Genomic DNA, 15,644 nt, shown 5'->3' on the forward strand with positions numbered 1-15,644 from the left:
TCTCCAAAAAGTACAAATAGCAGTAGCAAGTGCAGTGCTAGTGCAGTAGTATTAGTCTTATACTCACACTTGGCAAAATCGGAATAACACTGAACTTAGCAAATATTTTTCTAAAAATAGCTATGCAAGGTGGCAAAGGTAGTAAATTACCTTTGTTGTTCATTGGGACAGTTGCTATAGTGTAGAAGTATAAGAAAATGTTAGCGACCATTGTATTGCTGGAGGAAACTTTTCATAGTGAGCACTGAAAGCTCCTTTCTTACTACCTCTGAGAGCTTGTCGCTTGTGAATCTTGTTGAGATTATGAACTAATGGGGGGCTTGTGCAGAGAATTGTGAGGCTTTCTTAGTGTTAGTGGTAATAGTGAGCTGGCTTTTAATATGAACATGGTAATGCAAATGCGATTTTAAAGAAAAGTATGAAGCATAAAGATAGGAAAACGGTCAACTGTTTCTTCATGTCTGGAGAAATATGCTTTTCACCGGATACAATGCTTACAGATCCGAAAGAACCTCAGCTAAGGAATCTTACTTGTTAATTACAAATAAGTCCTTAAAGCTTATAAACTCCATTTATATTGGAATGCATTTTGTAATTTCTTCCTTCTATTTCAGAACAATAAATGTTATCATATAACTGGGACTGTTGAGGAAAACTGTGGCTCTGTGGGTTGTGTGTGTTAAAGATGATGTACAAACGCACTTCTCTCAGCTTTCCTCATTTCCAGTTTGGGTATAAAGAGGATGCTTAAAAAAAAAGGAAAAAAGATTTTTAAGAACCCCAACTTTTTAAAAAAACAAAATTAATGGATTCACAACAGTTTACAAAAGGACAAATTTTTACCCTTCAGAGAACTTAAGTGAAAGGTGACAGAAATTTGACTGAAGTTGTTCATGACAGGCAATTGAAAAATTACTCATTTTGACTGTACTAAAGCTGAATACAATACAAAAATACAGATATTCAGTGTCACTTTGCAATCGTTCTTTAAATTACTGAAAGTGTAGAAAGCTGTGTGTTTTGTAACTGTGTTCTGGATCTGTCACAGAATCAGTGGCTTGCTAGCTGCTGCCTTGGTGAACTGTGTTAGACATCTGACTTCACACATGTAGTGGCAGAGTAACCTCAGTATGTTACTGAATTTCACTTGTTTCTAAAATATCTTCCTACTGGTTATATTCTCCACAGGTGTCACCTCTGTTCAGCACACTTAGCCATGACAATATTGTTACTGTTTTAGATTATATGTTACTTGATTATATGATTTCTTAAATATTAAATGTGTGCATGGAACTTCTAGAGTGCTTTCCACACCCTTAATACCTGTGTACACCTGTGTAGGTGTAATGAGTAAGTGCCTTATATTTTCTAGCCATTTATTCTATGGGGAAAAAAATCATGGTCTTGTGCAGAGCCAAAGGGGAAGAGTAAGGTACCTAAAAATCCCTGTTTCTGGTTTACATTTTCATAGACTAGTGTATGTAGTACTTTAGACAACAAACATTAGCGTTATAGTAGGGGGAATTAATTAAGAAATAAGTGCATGCTACTGAGTAGCCACTGAAGTCAAGAAAAGAAAAAGTAACTTTTATTTCCTTTGCTTGTTTTGACAGTTGTTACTCAACCAAGCCCATCAGTTTCTCAGCCTAGTACTTTGCAGAGTGAAGAGAGAGGTCCTGAACTGCCCAAACCAAAGAAGAACAGATGCTTCATGTGCAGAAAGAAGGTTGGCCTTACAGGTATGAGAACACTTCGTCCATTTTGAACAAATCTGTATGATTAGTTGCCTCTTGCTAAATATCTGTAGCCTCTGAACTTTTTTGCTGCTTCAGAACCCAAACAGTTGATATTGTGGTAACGCTCATTTCTGTGTGTCAGAACAGATAAACCTGCCCACTTTATAGTGATTAAGCCCTTAATTTACAACTTAAATATGAAGTGTCCTAGTGATGTTGCTTCTTTTTCTATATACAGGATTTGACTGCCGATGTGGAAACTTGTTTTGTGGACTTCACCGTTACTCTGACAAGCATAACTGCCCGTATGATTACAAAGCAGATGCTGCAGCAAAAATCAGGAAAGAGAATCCAGTAGTGGTGGCTGAGAAAATCCAGAGAATATAAACTAACCTGCTGGCAAAAAGACTGACTGACTTTTTGTGTTAATAAATCCTAGGAAAACATGGAAGAGCAGGTGCATGGCCATTTTCCTTTGATCTTCTCCAAAACTTTACTTTTGGTTCTGTCTGTCTTAATGATATTTCGAAATGTTTGGGTGTTTTGTTACAGAATTGGATAGATACAGCCCTTGAAAATATATATGCCCTCCCCAGAATATATTTGGATGATCAGAAACCTGCATAAGAATACACATGCACAGAGGACAGACTTTCTAGGTCACATGTGCCAAACAAATGTATGCTATCTGCATGTTTTGCAGCAGGTTTGCCTTTTGAGATGTTTGAGGTGTATAATCTTTGGCTAGTGTTACATGCCTGTTTTGAAGATGCATCAAAAAGGTTGGCAGTCTACTTCTGTCATTTAAACTCTCATTCTTATTTTTGTTTTCACACTCCATTGTTGTCCAGCAGAATGTAAGCTGTGTAGAGGAGTCTACCTCCCCAGTAAGATAAAAACTGGTGCCATATTTAAGAAAGTCACTTATTAATTGCATTGAGAAAAATGGAAACAAGTAGCTACCTATGAGAAGAAAACTTTTGGAACACTTAACTTTAGAAGCATGGAAGTAGGTTCCCAAAGGGAATGTCCTGCTACGAACTTACAGACTGTTCTGCAACAGAGTTGTTTCCGTTTCCTTGCATAGCTAAAGATGTTGTGTAGCACAATATTGTAGGATTGGTTTACAAAAAACTAAGTTACCTATGGTTTTGGACATGCCATAGCACCTCTATCAAGCAACATATATGAGTAAGTTGCTGAAGTATTAGAGCAATTTATTATTGATTTACTACTTATGTTCTGTGTGTTCTGAGTTCAAGAGAATATTAGGAAGTTGTTGGTTTTTTTCTAGTTTTAAATGTAACAGTTGCACCATTCTGCATGGAAAACCATACCCAACATGGCTGCTGTAGACTTAAGTGGTAGCTGGAACAACTCTTGGAGGGCTGCTTTATCATATTTAATTGTACTTGAGTGTAGGACTGTAGTGTTCTTGGGTGTATTGCATGGGCTGCATTATCTACAGCATTGTACAATAACAACTCTAGAAAAGGCAGTATACTTCACTGATGCTTGTCTGGTAATATCACTTCTGTGTTATAATGGAAGGATTTTTTTGTGATGTATGAAATGTGTTTTTTTATATGAACAAATTCACTTTAGACTAGTGATGTGATAATGCCTGTTCTCACCTGTAAATAGTTATGTACGCTAGGCGCTACTCCTGATCTTCTGATTTTTCACTGTGTCAGTTTTAGTTTTCTCCATTAAAAGCATCAGGTTTTTTCTCCTAAGTTTATTTTGGGTTGTTAGACATGCAGACATGTACAGATAGTTCATATTTATGTATTGCACATAGTCATAATACACTATATTGTGTTATGTAAATAATAAAAATTATGTACAGAAGGAAATACTTCCTTTTGTGATAGTTCATTGGTTTTAGTTATTGCTGTAATCAGAAGGTGACCTCGTAGAGGTTGAGGTGCAAAGTTAGTACTAGGTTCTTGCAGACATCTTTTATGCTTAAGCCTGCCTATGTCCTTATTTCTTATTTGCATATACCAACTTCTTTATGATAATTTGCACGAGCACCTAGAATACAGATAACTACTAGATGGCCTGACAGAAATGCCAGCAAACAACAATGTGCTTAAAGGGAGCAAAGGAAAGCATTAGTGATGAACTGTGAAGTTTTTTTTCTTTTGCCTTCATTTCCAGTGGATGTGTTACAACAGAGCCAGTACACTGACTACGTCATTCCATCCACATCTTCACCAGCAGGCCCTGGGCAGAGTTATTGTCTGGGTCAGCACCCAAATCCAGATGTGGAATATGCCAGATTTATACTTGCCAGTGAGAAAGACGGAGCACATGCCACATCTTGCCTTTGGAGGAAGACATCTTCACTGCTGGATAATGCATAGAAATTGCCTGTATCAGAAATGGATTATGTGCATCCCACCAGTCAGATGATACTTATGTGATAAGTTCCTGCTGCATATACCTCCAATAAGGGAATGTGGGCATCCTCTGGGACTTCATTTTTCTAGGATTAATTTTATGACTTCAAAATGGAACTGCTTTAAAGCACCAAAACTATTTTTTTTTACCTTTTGTATTATAATGAAATCAACTCCTCAACTGCAGCATAAATTTCTTTTTTTTCATTTGAACCTAAGGGTGCCCTATAACTGGATATTTGATGAAGAGAATGTGTCTGTATTTGATACTGTCATGGCTAGAGTATTTTAGGACAGGTAACTGTACTGATACTGGCAGTTAATGATTATGATGGCTTCAGTCTTCTTAACTGCTTTTTAATATGAACAAAGGCTATACTTGAAGTCTTGTTGAAATAATTCATCTCAGTAGATCTGTGGAGGGAAGTATAGAATGAAAAATCCCTCACTGTAAAATCATGAACTGTATCATATGTAAATTACTGGCAAGTGGGATATGAGCCTGCACTCAGAAGTGAGTCTGCAAGCTCCACTGAGCTTTGTTCATAAATTTTATCTGGTATTTATAATCATTCAGGAGCCCCAATTCTTTTGATGCTTGCTAAATACTCAAAGGCCAGGAAGTTGTTTTGAAAGAGCTGGCACTGACAAATGTGTGTGGAGGATTTAAACTTGGGTAAATACTGTGGTACAGCTTCCTTGGCAAAAAGTAAGAATTTAAGTGCACAGTCTTTCAGATCTTGCTTCCTGCTGCCCAACTTAGGGACTGGTATAGATGCCTAAAATAAATGGCTGACTCCCATCATGCTGCCAGTCACAGTTTTAATACAGTGGCATTAAAATGCCTTAAGAACAAGAGTACCATCTTTAATGTCTGAACACAAGCCTTTCATAAAGCTGCTGTCATTTGCTCTTTCAGTTTGAAGTGACGAACAGCTTCAAATAGTGTACCCATCTTCCAAGAAGGAAACATGATCACTTCATATGTCTGATCTTCATTTAACATTTGGCTGTCAGACTAAGGTGTTCTTAACTTATACATAAACACAATGTTCTGGGAAGAGTCTTCCTTGGTCCCCAATAAGTTCACCAGATGAACCACTTAGGGAACAAATGGGAACATAAAAACAAGTGTGTAAATGAAAGCAGCAAGGTGACTGAAAACTGGTACTTTTTGAGCTGTTGACTAGCTTGTGTTGTACTTGACTAGCTAGTGTTACGACTCTGCAATACTATGTTCCACAGGAGACTCTGCAAACTTACTGATAGCTACTACTGTTAAACCTGAAATTTGCATATGCATAATGACAGGCTTCCTGTGCTGTTTCCAGCCTGTTGCTGTAGAGCAGATGAGCTGCCATAGGATTTGGTTGTGGTGTATAAGGACGCCATGGGGTCAAGCAGCCCATGGCACTTACCCCTTTGAAAATGTGCTTCTGATAATCAGTTACTCTGACGTGTTTTGGAAGGTTGTTTATTCATAAGTGTAAGGGCTTCTGTCAGACAGTTGCTTGTACTTGTCATGTGTCTTAGTCACTCAAAGGATACTTACTAAGGGTTTGACTCATGGCTGGAGTGAATCAAAGTGCATGTCCTTTTCTCAGCATTCCTAAGCAGCTCTACAGTATCACCTGATTGATGCATGTGCTTGAAGGAGGAAATGCACAGCAAACAGGGAATCAGTTTATTTCAGGTATCCAAGTGTGTTAAGTAGCAATGACTCATAAGAAAATAACTTTTGTTCTCTGTATAGATGTGTGATATTTATGTTTGTTTTATTAGTCTCTCAGTCTGCCCAACAATGAAAGTGCATTTTCTCACCAATGACCTATTAACTGATTCCATTGATCTTTTTCGTCATTAAACACCCGGGAAATTTGATGGACCGTGCTGATTCAGGAGACACAAACGGATCTGGCAGTAAACCTGAAAGTAGCTGGATGGCATTGTAATTACTGGATGACAAACCCAAATGGTTAACGGAGGGGAGCAGTTAGAAAACCTGAGCTAGAAAAATAATGAGTGACTTCCTGTGGAAGTGTAAAAATGTAGTCCAGGAGCCAAGTTCTTTCTCAGTGCAGTGAGGATTAGCTATCACCAAGTGACAGTAATATCTAGCAGAAGAGAGTTTAAAATGCCATTTCACAGCCCTGAGTTACCCAGTGTGCTTCAACCTTTAAATTCCCCATTGTAGTAGTAATTTAGCGATGGCCAAAGAAGAAACAGGGTTTGGTTTGGGTTTTTTTGGGCCAAACTGAAGAAAATAGAGACCATTTCTGCTTGAAAGGGCACATCAGCGAAACAAAACCAAACCAAGGTCCGGATTTCTGACTTTATATTATATAAAGAACTGCTGTCAGTGGAAGAAGCAAGTCTTGGCATGTGGAATGCAAAATAGAGTATCAGTGGCCTGTGATAGAAATTAAATGAAAATTGAGGTATAAAGCTTAGAGATGGCAACAGTGAAATAAATTCAAGGATCAACACCTGCAGTGGCAGCCCAAAACACTGTGGCTAGATTGCATATTTGTGTAGATGCAAATCTGCCAATTAAAAAGTGATTATTGAATTGACTAGTAGCTTCCTGAAGAAGCTTACTAGATGGTGAGATGTAAATGACAGATTTTTATTTTTTAATGCTAATTTCATTTCAGTGTGTGTTTATCTACTGTAAGCTCACAGCCAGTATGGTAGCAATGTTGAAAGTTGAGTTTCTCATGTGAATGTTACTTTGGCTCAAGCCTCCTAAGTAATACCTGTATCTTTACTAAACCTCCTTGTAGTGCTAGCTTTTTTTCTCCCTGTGTCTATAACCAGCTCACAATATTTCTTTCCAAGTAGCAGTAAACCTGGTTGTCACAGTTGTTTCTTCTGTGCCCACAGTCAGGCAGCCTCACCATTACTTGGGTTGCTTATAGGGAAAAATCAACAGTTTTAAAATGCTTTGTTTGGGGTTTTTGTTAGGTTTTTGAGCTTGTTTTGATAGGGCTGTGAGCTCCGCCGACAGTAAGTCACTTTTAACCTGCTCTTCCTGGTTCATGTGTTTTGAGGTTCTTTCTGTAGCTCCTTCTGATGGTACAATAATGAAATCAATATAAATGAGGTATGGGATCCAATATAAATCAGTATGGACCCCTACTCACAACAGGGTTTTTCTTTCAATTTCATTTTCCCACTGCAACCATAGGTATCCCAGCCCTTTATCCAATGTCTGAGAGGTGTCACTAAATGTTAGCCAGGAATATTTAGATATGTGTATTCGGATTTTTCTTTATTATTTGATTTTATTTTCAGATTTCATTGACAGTGGTCTTTACATGTAGTTAATGTATTTTGTTTTCTGAAAGCATTTTGATGTGATGTTTACCAGCTTCTTGGTGTACTCTTGTGAGAGAGGTGTTAGAAGCACAAGGGTTTTGCTGACCTACTGTATGGCAATCATGTAGGTTGAAAAATGCTCCCTACAGTGCAGAACTTTCACCTTTGGAGAGACACAGTGCCTCTCTAATATGATTGGTGATTGTGCAATATAGCCAGACAAGATGAAGTCCCACTGCGAATCTTCACTAGTAGTACCACTGAGATTGTAGTACAGATCTGAGGAGAAAATTAAAAAAAAAGCTGTATAATTCACTCTTCCTCGTTCCTGTTTACCTACTCCTTGCCATAATGTTCATTTATATTTTTATCATTTAAAACCCACCTAACCTGCTGTCACGGAATCGCACCAAAATGGCTACACGCACACAGATAATGAACTCAAACAAGCTTTAATCTGCAACTGAAATGAAGCAGACAAAACTTCATTCACCAAGACAACATCCCACTGACATTCAACAAATACAGGTTCGATATGCTGGTTGGGAATATTACCAGACACGGCTGAGTTAAGAATTCTTCAGTTTTGGCCAAACGATCCAAAATGTGCACTCACTCTCTCACCAAAAAGGGAGGGCTCTCAATCTCGAGAAGTTTCCTTAAGTGGCATCCCAACTCAAGGGGAGAGTCCCCGACTGCAGACCCGCTGCTCCGAGGAGGACCAACTCAAATGAGTCCTCCGGCGGGGCCCCATTTATACCCTGGTCGAACCTGATCTGTGGTCAATCCATGGTCGTGTCACCCCCTACTGGCTGAGGACCCCAACTTTCCTGCCTTTGACCCCCACTGTGTGGCCCAGACATGAGCTGTGAGGGGGGAGGCAGTCCTGGCGCCACCAGGGCCAGAAACTTTAGCACTGTCTTTTGTTGGTTTTTCTCAGGTCTTTAGTAGGGTGGGTGCATCTGCCACACGTGCCTCACTTGCTGATGAGGATTTTTCTTGAGCAGACATTTTTACTGTAGATTTGATTGAAGTTTACTTTAGCTAATCAATGAAATGTTTGTCATGTGATGAATATGCCATGTCCAAAAATTTCAGGGCAGCCTGTGAAGCGATTTGTGCACTGGACCATTTGACTTTGATAATGCTTCTGGCAGACCAGTTCAGACTAGGTTTAAATAGGATTAAGCTGAAGTAGATTTTCCCTAGTTGTATTTTAAGTAGCATGGGATTTATGAGGGGAAAGTAGGTTTACAACCCTGGAAAAATCTTGGTCCCTTTCAGTCTGATCGCAGTCTTCAAAGTGAGACTGAACTGGTTCCTTTGATTGCTATGTTGGACTCAACTGATGGACGATATCCATATGGATGTGTTTCTACTAGATGCATACCTTCTGACTGACTTGTAGGACCAAAGACTTAGGTGTTTTGCTGCCAGCTCAGTCACCACAGCAGCTCATGGAAAGTTTGCTAAGTACTGGATTTAGTGCGAGGAGAAGGCAGGGACAGGCAAGACAGATGAGACCACCACACGTGGATTTGTATAGGCTGCTGAGGAATTGCAGTTTCAGTCTTGGTGCCAAGACAAACAGCTGGTAGCTACAAGCGTGTAGCAGTGATGCAAAGGTTGGCATTTGCCGTCATGACTTCAAGGTTGAGTCCAAGCCTTTAACCTGCAGGTTGCAGAAATGGGTTTATGTTTGATTAAAGGCGATATTTTTGCTGATATCAGTAATTTAGTCTCTTACATGTAAGTACCTGGCAATAAATAATCAACAATGGGAATAGTTCACTGGCTTGTCAGCAAGATTTTCTAAGCCGGAGTTTGGAAATCATATTATGTTAGGAAATAGCCTCGAGGTACATGTTAATTTACTCAGTGTTTCACTAAGCAGAGGTTGTTGTGTTTAACAGTTTGTCATCTGGTGAGGTTGAATCACAGGCCAGCACAGTCCTTTCTTAGTGTTGACCAACCTTCAGTAAACAGAGACATTTAACACTCATCTACAAATAGCTGCTGGAGACCAAAGGTTGCATCAGTGAATACATTAGGACCTTTACAGCCCTGTTCCTCTTTGTTTCCCAGAGCCCTTCACGACGGTGGGTAAGGGTTGCTGTCCTCGATGCACAGTGGCAAGGGAACAGTCCTGCAGTCCTGGCTCCAGGTGAGCCATATGATTAGGTTACTGCCACCAGCTGCTGACTGTCCTCCAGCCCTAGATTCTCATCCCCTCCACTCTAATGTAAGCATCTGGAAAATGTGTTTATATCTCAAACATTCGCCTAAGGTGCTAAGGTGAAGGGCAAGGCTTGTGGGTGTGGGATGCAGAGTAAGGGGCTAAGGCTGGGCGCTGTGCTTATCCTGTGCACATAAGCACCGGACCTCAACAAAGGCAAGTATTGAGCATCTTGTCACCTGGTGGCCTGGTGCTGAATCGTCCAAGTGACACCTGGGGTGAAGCGGAAGCCTTACAGCCCAACACTACTGTGATAGATAAGATAAGCAAACCACTTGTTATTGCTCTGTACCAAACTCTCATTTTTACATAACGAGCCAAGAGTCCTGCATCTAGAAGAGTCCAATCAAGACTGAAAAGACTTGCCCCCACACATACCTGTAAAGAGCATGGGTGCTAATTTACATGGAAAGCAGGGACTAATTAGCTTGGGAAGCGAGGAACTCAACTAAGGGGAGGAGGCTAGCTGCCTATAAAAATGCAAAAGATTGCAGAGGCTGGACAACTTCCCCCTGTTGGCAGGACCGATGCTGGAACCAGGACTGGTCCTCTTTCTAGCTTTCCCTCTTTCTATCCTCTCTTTTCCAGTCTCACTCTCTCTCCTTCCCTTTAAGTAACATAAGGCCTGTATTGTAGGTTGTTGTCAGCTATTAGGAAGAACTGCTGTCCTTTGTTGCTGTTGTTACCTACCACTAATTGTCAGCTAATAAGCTGGTTACTGTGGGAAAAGCTGCTGCAATTTTTATCTGTCACTAATTTGCAGTATTGGTGATTGGAATTGTTCATTAAACATTTTGTTTAGGAACCTTGAGACTTGTCTCACCATTGTTCAATCCATTGGGGATTTGCTCGTCTTAGTCACTTGTCTCCGCCCTTAAGACTGAGACATGACACCTAACAGATGCAATCGCCTCCTGATTTTGTCCAAGTGATCCAAGTTAAGACACATTTTAAAGAGCAATAGCACCACTCACACAGAGGGTGGGTGAGTTCCGCTGCCAGGAGCACAGGTACAGCATCTGGGGATACCCCAAGCACAGACCAAACCCATCTTTCAGTGAGAAGAGCTCATAATCTGCATTCTAAACTGCCTCTGACTGAGTGAAGCAGCAGTGACAGTGCCAGGTCTAAGACCCAGTTTCCCTTGCTTCTTTCAATGGTGCCTTTTCTGCATCCCTGCTTCCCACAGACTCTGGGGTGGCAACACCACCTCCCCCCCAGCAAGGGCAGGGAGGGCAGCAGCGCTTTGGTTGGGGCCTGAGCAGGCACTACACAAGCTGTATCTCCACCACCTTGTGCTAGCAGGCAAAAAGCAGATGAACCCTAGAGGTAACCATTCCTATTTTCACCTTACAGCAAACACTGCCCCAAAATATCTCTCTACTCCTGTATTCTTCATGGAGGCTAAAATCCACCCACCGCCATACTTTGTTCTCTCTGTGGCTATTAAAAATCTTCAATTGCCAGCACTTTAGCTCAGGAAACAACTGTGACACACCCACACCAAACAATAAAAGCAGTGATAGGCAAGAATACCCTTACTGTGTTGCATTTCTGCTCCCAGGCCTCAGAAACACCCTTACTCTGTGACTAACTCCTGCAGCAGCTTTGCTGACCTTTGCTTTCATTTCATTCCCCCCTTCTCCTGGTAGCACTTTAACAGTCTGAAGCAACCCTGTCTGTTATTTTCTTAAGGCAGTTCATATGATTTGAAATGCTGCTAGGGGTGGGTTGTTATTTTTTAACTAACTACAGTAAAAGGTTATGCCAGCAACATATCTTTGCAGAGCTTATTACCACTGGAGAAAGAAATCGATATATGCACAGCCTGTTTCTGAGTATAAGTAGTATGCTCTTTTGGGCTAGAAATAAAGGGCTATTTTTAAAAAGGCTGACACAACAATATTGCTGTTGACCACAGGTCCTAAGCAGTGAGGGTAACTTCCACTTTTTTTTTTCTGCTGTGACTTTTTTAGGGCATGTTTTACTAGCATCACTTAAGTTGCTGACTTCTGTTCATTTTTTTAACCAAATACAATTTAGTTAGGTGGAGTACACGTAAAGGGGTTGCATTAAATAAATCCCTCTGTTTTCCCAAACCTGGTCATTGTTTGTTGTTTTTTATTAAGTCTCTTGTTCAAACACACCTCATTGGTGCATAGCTCCATTCTAGATGAGAGCTGGCTCTGAAAATCTGTGCTTCTCACTCTCCTAGCTGAGTTGTCTGAGTACTGTGCGTACAGCAGAGAAGCCTTGTGTTTTTCAGAGATCAGAGGCAAGCTTTTGCTCTTTTAAAACCTTTTGTATATGCAAGGTTACAGTCACAAGTGTAGTGTATATCTTTTTTGTTTGTTTCCTACTTTAAGGAAAGAGCCATTCTCAGCCCATAAAAGTAGTAACAACCAGCTCAAAATAACCAGTGGTTAACTGCAGCCTTTCCTGTACCTCGACACCCTGCTGACATGTCCAAAAGCGATTCCTGAGTAGGTCCCGGCACTTCACAAAATCTGCTGGAGAGAAAGGGTGGCCAAGACAGCCTGGCAGGATCTCCCTGCTGTGGGCTGAGCCCTGACACTGCCATCCGTATGCAAGCAGGAGTCCCAGCTGCTGACCCTCTCAACAGTGCGGTTTGGGCTGCTCATGCCTCTCCAGCAGTCCTGTGAGGCACCCTGACTGCCTGGTAGGGCTCTGGGAGTCCCAGTTGTAGTCACTGTGGTGCTGCCTCCAGCCTATCATGCCCCATCAATGCCTTCTCCAGCCACAAGAAGTCGGTCCCTACAGTGATCCAACATCTCTATAATAGACTTTTTTTCCTTCCCGCTGTGTATTTGCAGGGAATTTCAATATAAGAAAATTGCATTTAGAAGGAAATTCAAACAAAAGAAACTAACTGGCGTCTTAAGATTCCACTTTCCCAAGGCTACAAGCTAAGGACAAAGCTGCCCCTTTTGTTAAATTAAAAAGAATCATCAGGCACATCAGCTAGTCCCTGAACAGGGTTTCAGGGATAAGTAAATATTTCGGGCAGGTGGGTTTATTTTATCTGCGCTGATAGTGCCAAGCACCAGCACCATGAAGTGTGACCAGTTTGACCCTATCCTGCTGAGCACCAGAGGTTAGAGGAACTTTGAGCAGCCAAAAAGGCTATTCCAAAGGGCAAGCTATTCATGGCAGCCCAGGGTCTGTCTGTGCCACATTACCACTGAGATGCTGGGTGTGGAGTTTCAGTGGCCTGTGGATGCAGTTAGCTGCCAGATCATGCCCAGCCCAACCCAGTCCCTACCAGGTGCACCGCGAAGGGGGTGAGGACTTACGCCCATCACACAAGGTGCTGGGGCAAGAGACTAAAAGATCAGCATGTCCTCTGCCAGCAGTGCTCCAGCACAAGTATTCTCCTAATCCCATGCCGCAAGTGCCAGGGAAGACTGAATTTCCCCAAGGGATGGTGACCTTGCTTTTGCCTGTGCTCAGAGACAAGACACAAATGTGCCACCAAGGCCCACCTTGCAAGCTGCCATGTGGATCGCTCCAGTGAGGGACTGTTGTGTCTCAGGTCCCTTTTTTGATTTTCAAAGTGATGTTTTTTCCTTTAAAAGCGATGAAGATAGAATTTCTGCAATATGCAATTGTCCATTATAGGGCCCCTGCATGACTTTTGTCCGTATCTGATCTGACCTGTGAGATTTTACAGTGAAGGTTTTCCTGGGTGCAAATGCAAACTGCAAGGGGAACACTACAAGAAAATAAGGGAAAATGCAAAGGAAATTATTTCTTGTCAGGGAAGGGGGGAGTAGGTTTTTTTTCAGGTCTGTTTTATGATTTTGTAGAGGTTTGCAACCATGAATTTTATGTCAGGTTCAGGTCATCTGACATGCAAGCAGCAAGAAATAAAAGCATTTGTTCTATTTTTATGATGATAGAATAAAATGTTAAAATAGGAGTCATAAAGTCCAGTGCACAAAAAATTTAACCTCTAGTGTCATGTTCAGCTGTTATTTTAGTATTGAAAAGGCCACAGGTACTTTTGCACTATGCACTATAAATGGACCAGGGCAAATGCAGCAGGGAGTGTAGGAGCTATTTATGCCAATGAGAGACACCACACAAATCATGCTTATACCTAATTTTGTCTGATTATTCGTATGCATTTGTGTAAACAATGGAGGAATCTGCTTATTAAATACCTCTTTAAAATCCATTAGCTCAGCCCCCATATTTTGAAGTTAAACATGTAGAGGTTTAGTGAATTCAGTGAGTCACCATCTTAGCAAATGCAAGAGACGGTTCAGTGCATTTACCACAAATATCACATATCCAATTAACACTTCAGAAGCCTGGCTAATTAACAGAACCACCCAAAGTAATTATTTAGGTGATACCAGTAACTAGGGTACAGCACTCTGCTGAACAGGCAAGAGTCCCCTTTATAGGCATCTTACCATACTGATGAGGCTGGAAGTAGTTGGTAAAATTATGCCTGCAGAATGGTTTAAACCTCCCAAAGCAGCACAAACATTACAGAGGGGACCAATGTGATGCAACCTTTCACCGCCTATGAGAGCAGGTTGCTTAGACCTTTGCAAGCAGTCAGCAGTGGCTCTTTTTTCTCCAGAGAGGGGCAGAATTGGCAGATGAATCCTCGAGGCCAAGGGAGATGCATATCATTATAACCTCTCTCTTGTCAGAGAAGCAGCAGTGTCCAGCTGGTCTTTCCTGGGCTTAGCCAAAGACAGAGAAAGTGATGGACCCATGCTGATTTTCTTGCCCTCCAGTGTAAAAGGATGAGTAAGTCTTATTAAAGGACTGTTGTGGTTATTATGAAGTAATTCTTGGAAATCTCTCTCTTCTTGGTTTTGTAACCCTTTTCCACAGGACAAGGCAGCTGAAATTTTCATGGTCTTCATGTCTATAAGAATGTTGGGGTTGCATGGTAATCTTGCATTTAGAAAACACATTACAAATGTTTATCCTTGCTATACACTAATATCATGCAGTTCAGCCATCCATCCCACATTTATTACCAGGGTATCTGAATGTTTACCTAATTGTACTTGGAGGTCAGTTTAGAGAACAAAATTTAATTGTTCTGGGTTCTCATGTGAGTAACAGAAGGGAGTATGAATAATGATCCAAAGGGACATTTAGCACTTTGTGCATCTATTTGCAGTCAAGCTACTTTAATTTTGAATTTGCTGGGCTCAGAGCTCAAGTATATCTGTAGTTTGATGCAGATTTTTAAACTTGTTCCAGCACATAAAGTTTTGGTAGTGCTCACTGTCCCATACAGGTTTAAGGATGGCAGGCCGGACTGTATGCACAAACAGAGTAAAATTTTATTGTAAGTGATAATGTGATAAAGGACATAAATCAGAATATATACTACACAATGTAAGTGCTACAGCAACAACTTATTAATTTGCATTTACTAGATCTGGTACAGTAGCTAAAATAATATTTTAAAGCTAGCTTAATTATGAAATAGGGATTGATGATACTTACCCTGTCCAATGACAGTGGGTAGTTCCCTTTCTCTCCTCAGAGGAGTAACCATTTAAGGGATGTCCCCACTTGAGGAGGAGGAATGATCAAACAGACCTCATGGGGAAAGTGTGTAAGAATCCCACCCAGTCAAGAATGGGACAGGGATTTTACAGAATGAAATTATTGACTGTCAATCATTGTTGCTAAGCCAAACCTCCTTGTTCAGTGATCCCTGTAGCTTAGCAAAATGTGTTTTATCTCATAAGAACACTCTCTCCTTTTGACCAGTCTTCCATTTTTCTCTCTATGTGGATCCGGCTGGTCCAGTGTGTTCTCCAGCACCAAGGTACACTGTGACCTTCTAGCATAGCTGTTAGTTTTCTTTCACCAGAGAGCACACAAGTGTCGAGCCTCTTTTCCCCCACTGAGGCAGAGCATCCTGCTACACTCACAGACTGTACATCAGCA

The 15,644-nt window shown here is 41.0% G+C and overlaps 1 protein-coding gene across 1 annotated transcript; it reads left to right on the forward strand.

Moving 5' to 3' along the window:
- Positions 1-1,613: 1,613 nt before the first annotated feature.
- Positions 1,614-2,123, forward strand: LOC104536364 (AN1-type zinc finger protein 5-like; the record flags this gene model as incomplete). Its single annotated transcript, XM_010178948.1, has 2 exons — positions 1,614-1,739; positions 1,975-2,123. Coding segments are annotated over 2 exons (275 nt in total), but the record flags the coding sequence as incomplete, so codon positions are not given.
- Positions 2,124-15,644: the final 13,521 nt, after the last annotated feature.

Source organism: Mesitornis unicolor, unplaced genomic scaffold (genome assembly GCF_000695765.1).
Source record: "Mesitornis unicolor isolate BGI_N332 unplaced genomic scaffold, ASM69576v1 scaffold3672, whole genome shotgun sequence".
Lineage (NCBI taxonomy): Eukaryota > Metazoa > Chordata > Aves > Mesitornithiformes > Mesitornithidae > Mesitornis > Mesitornis unicolor.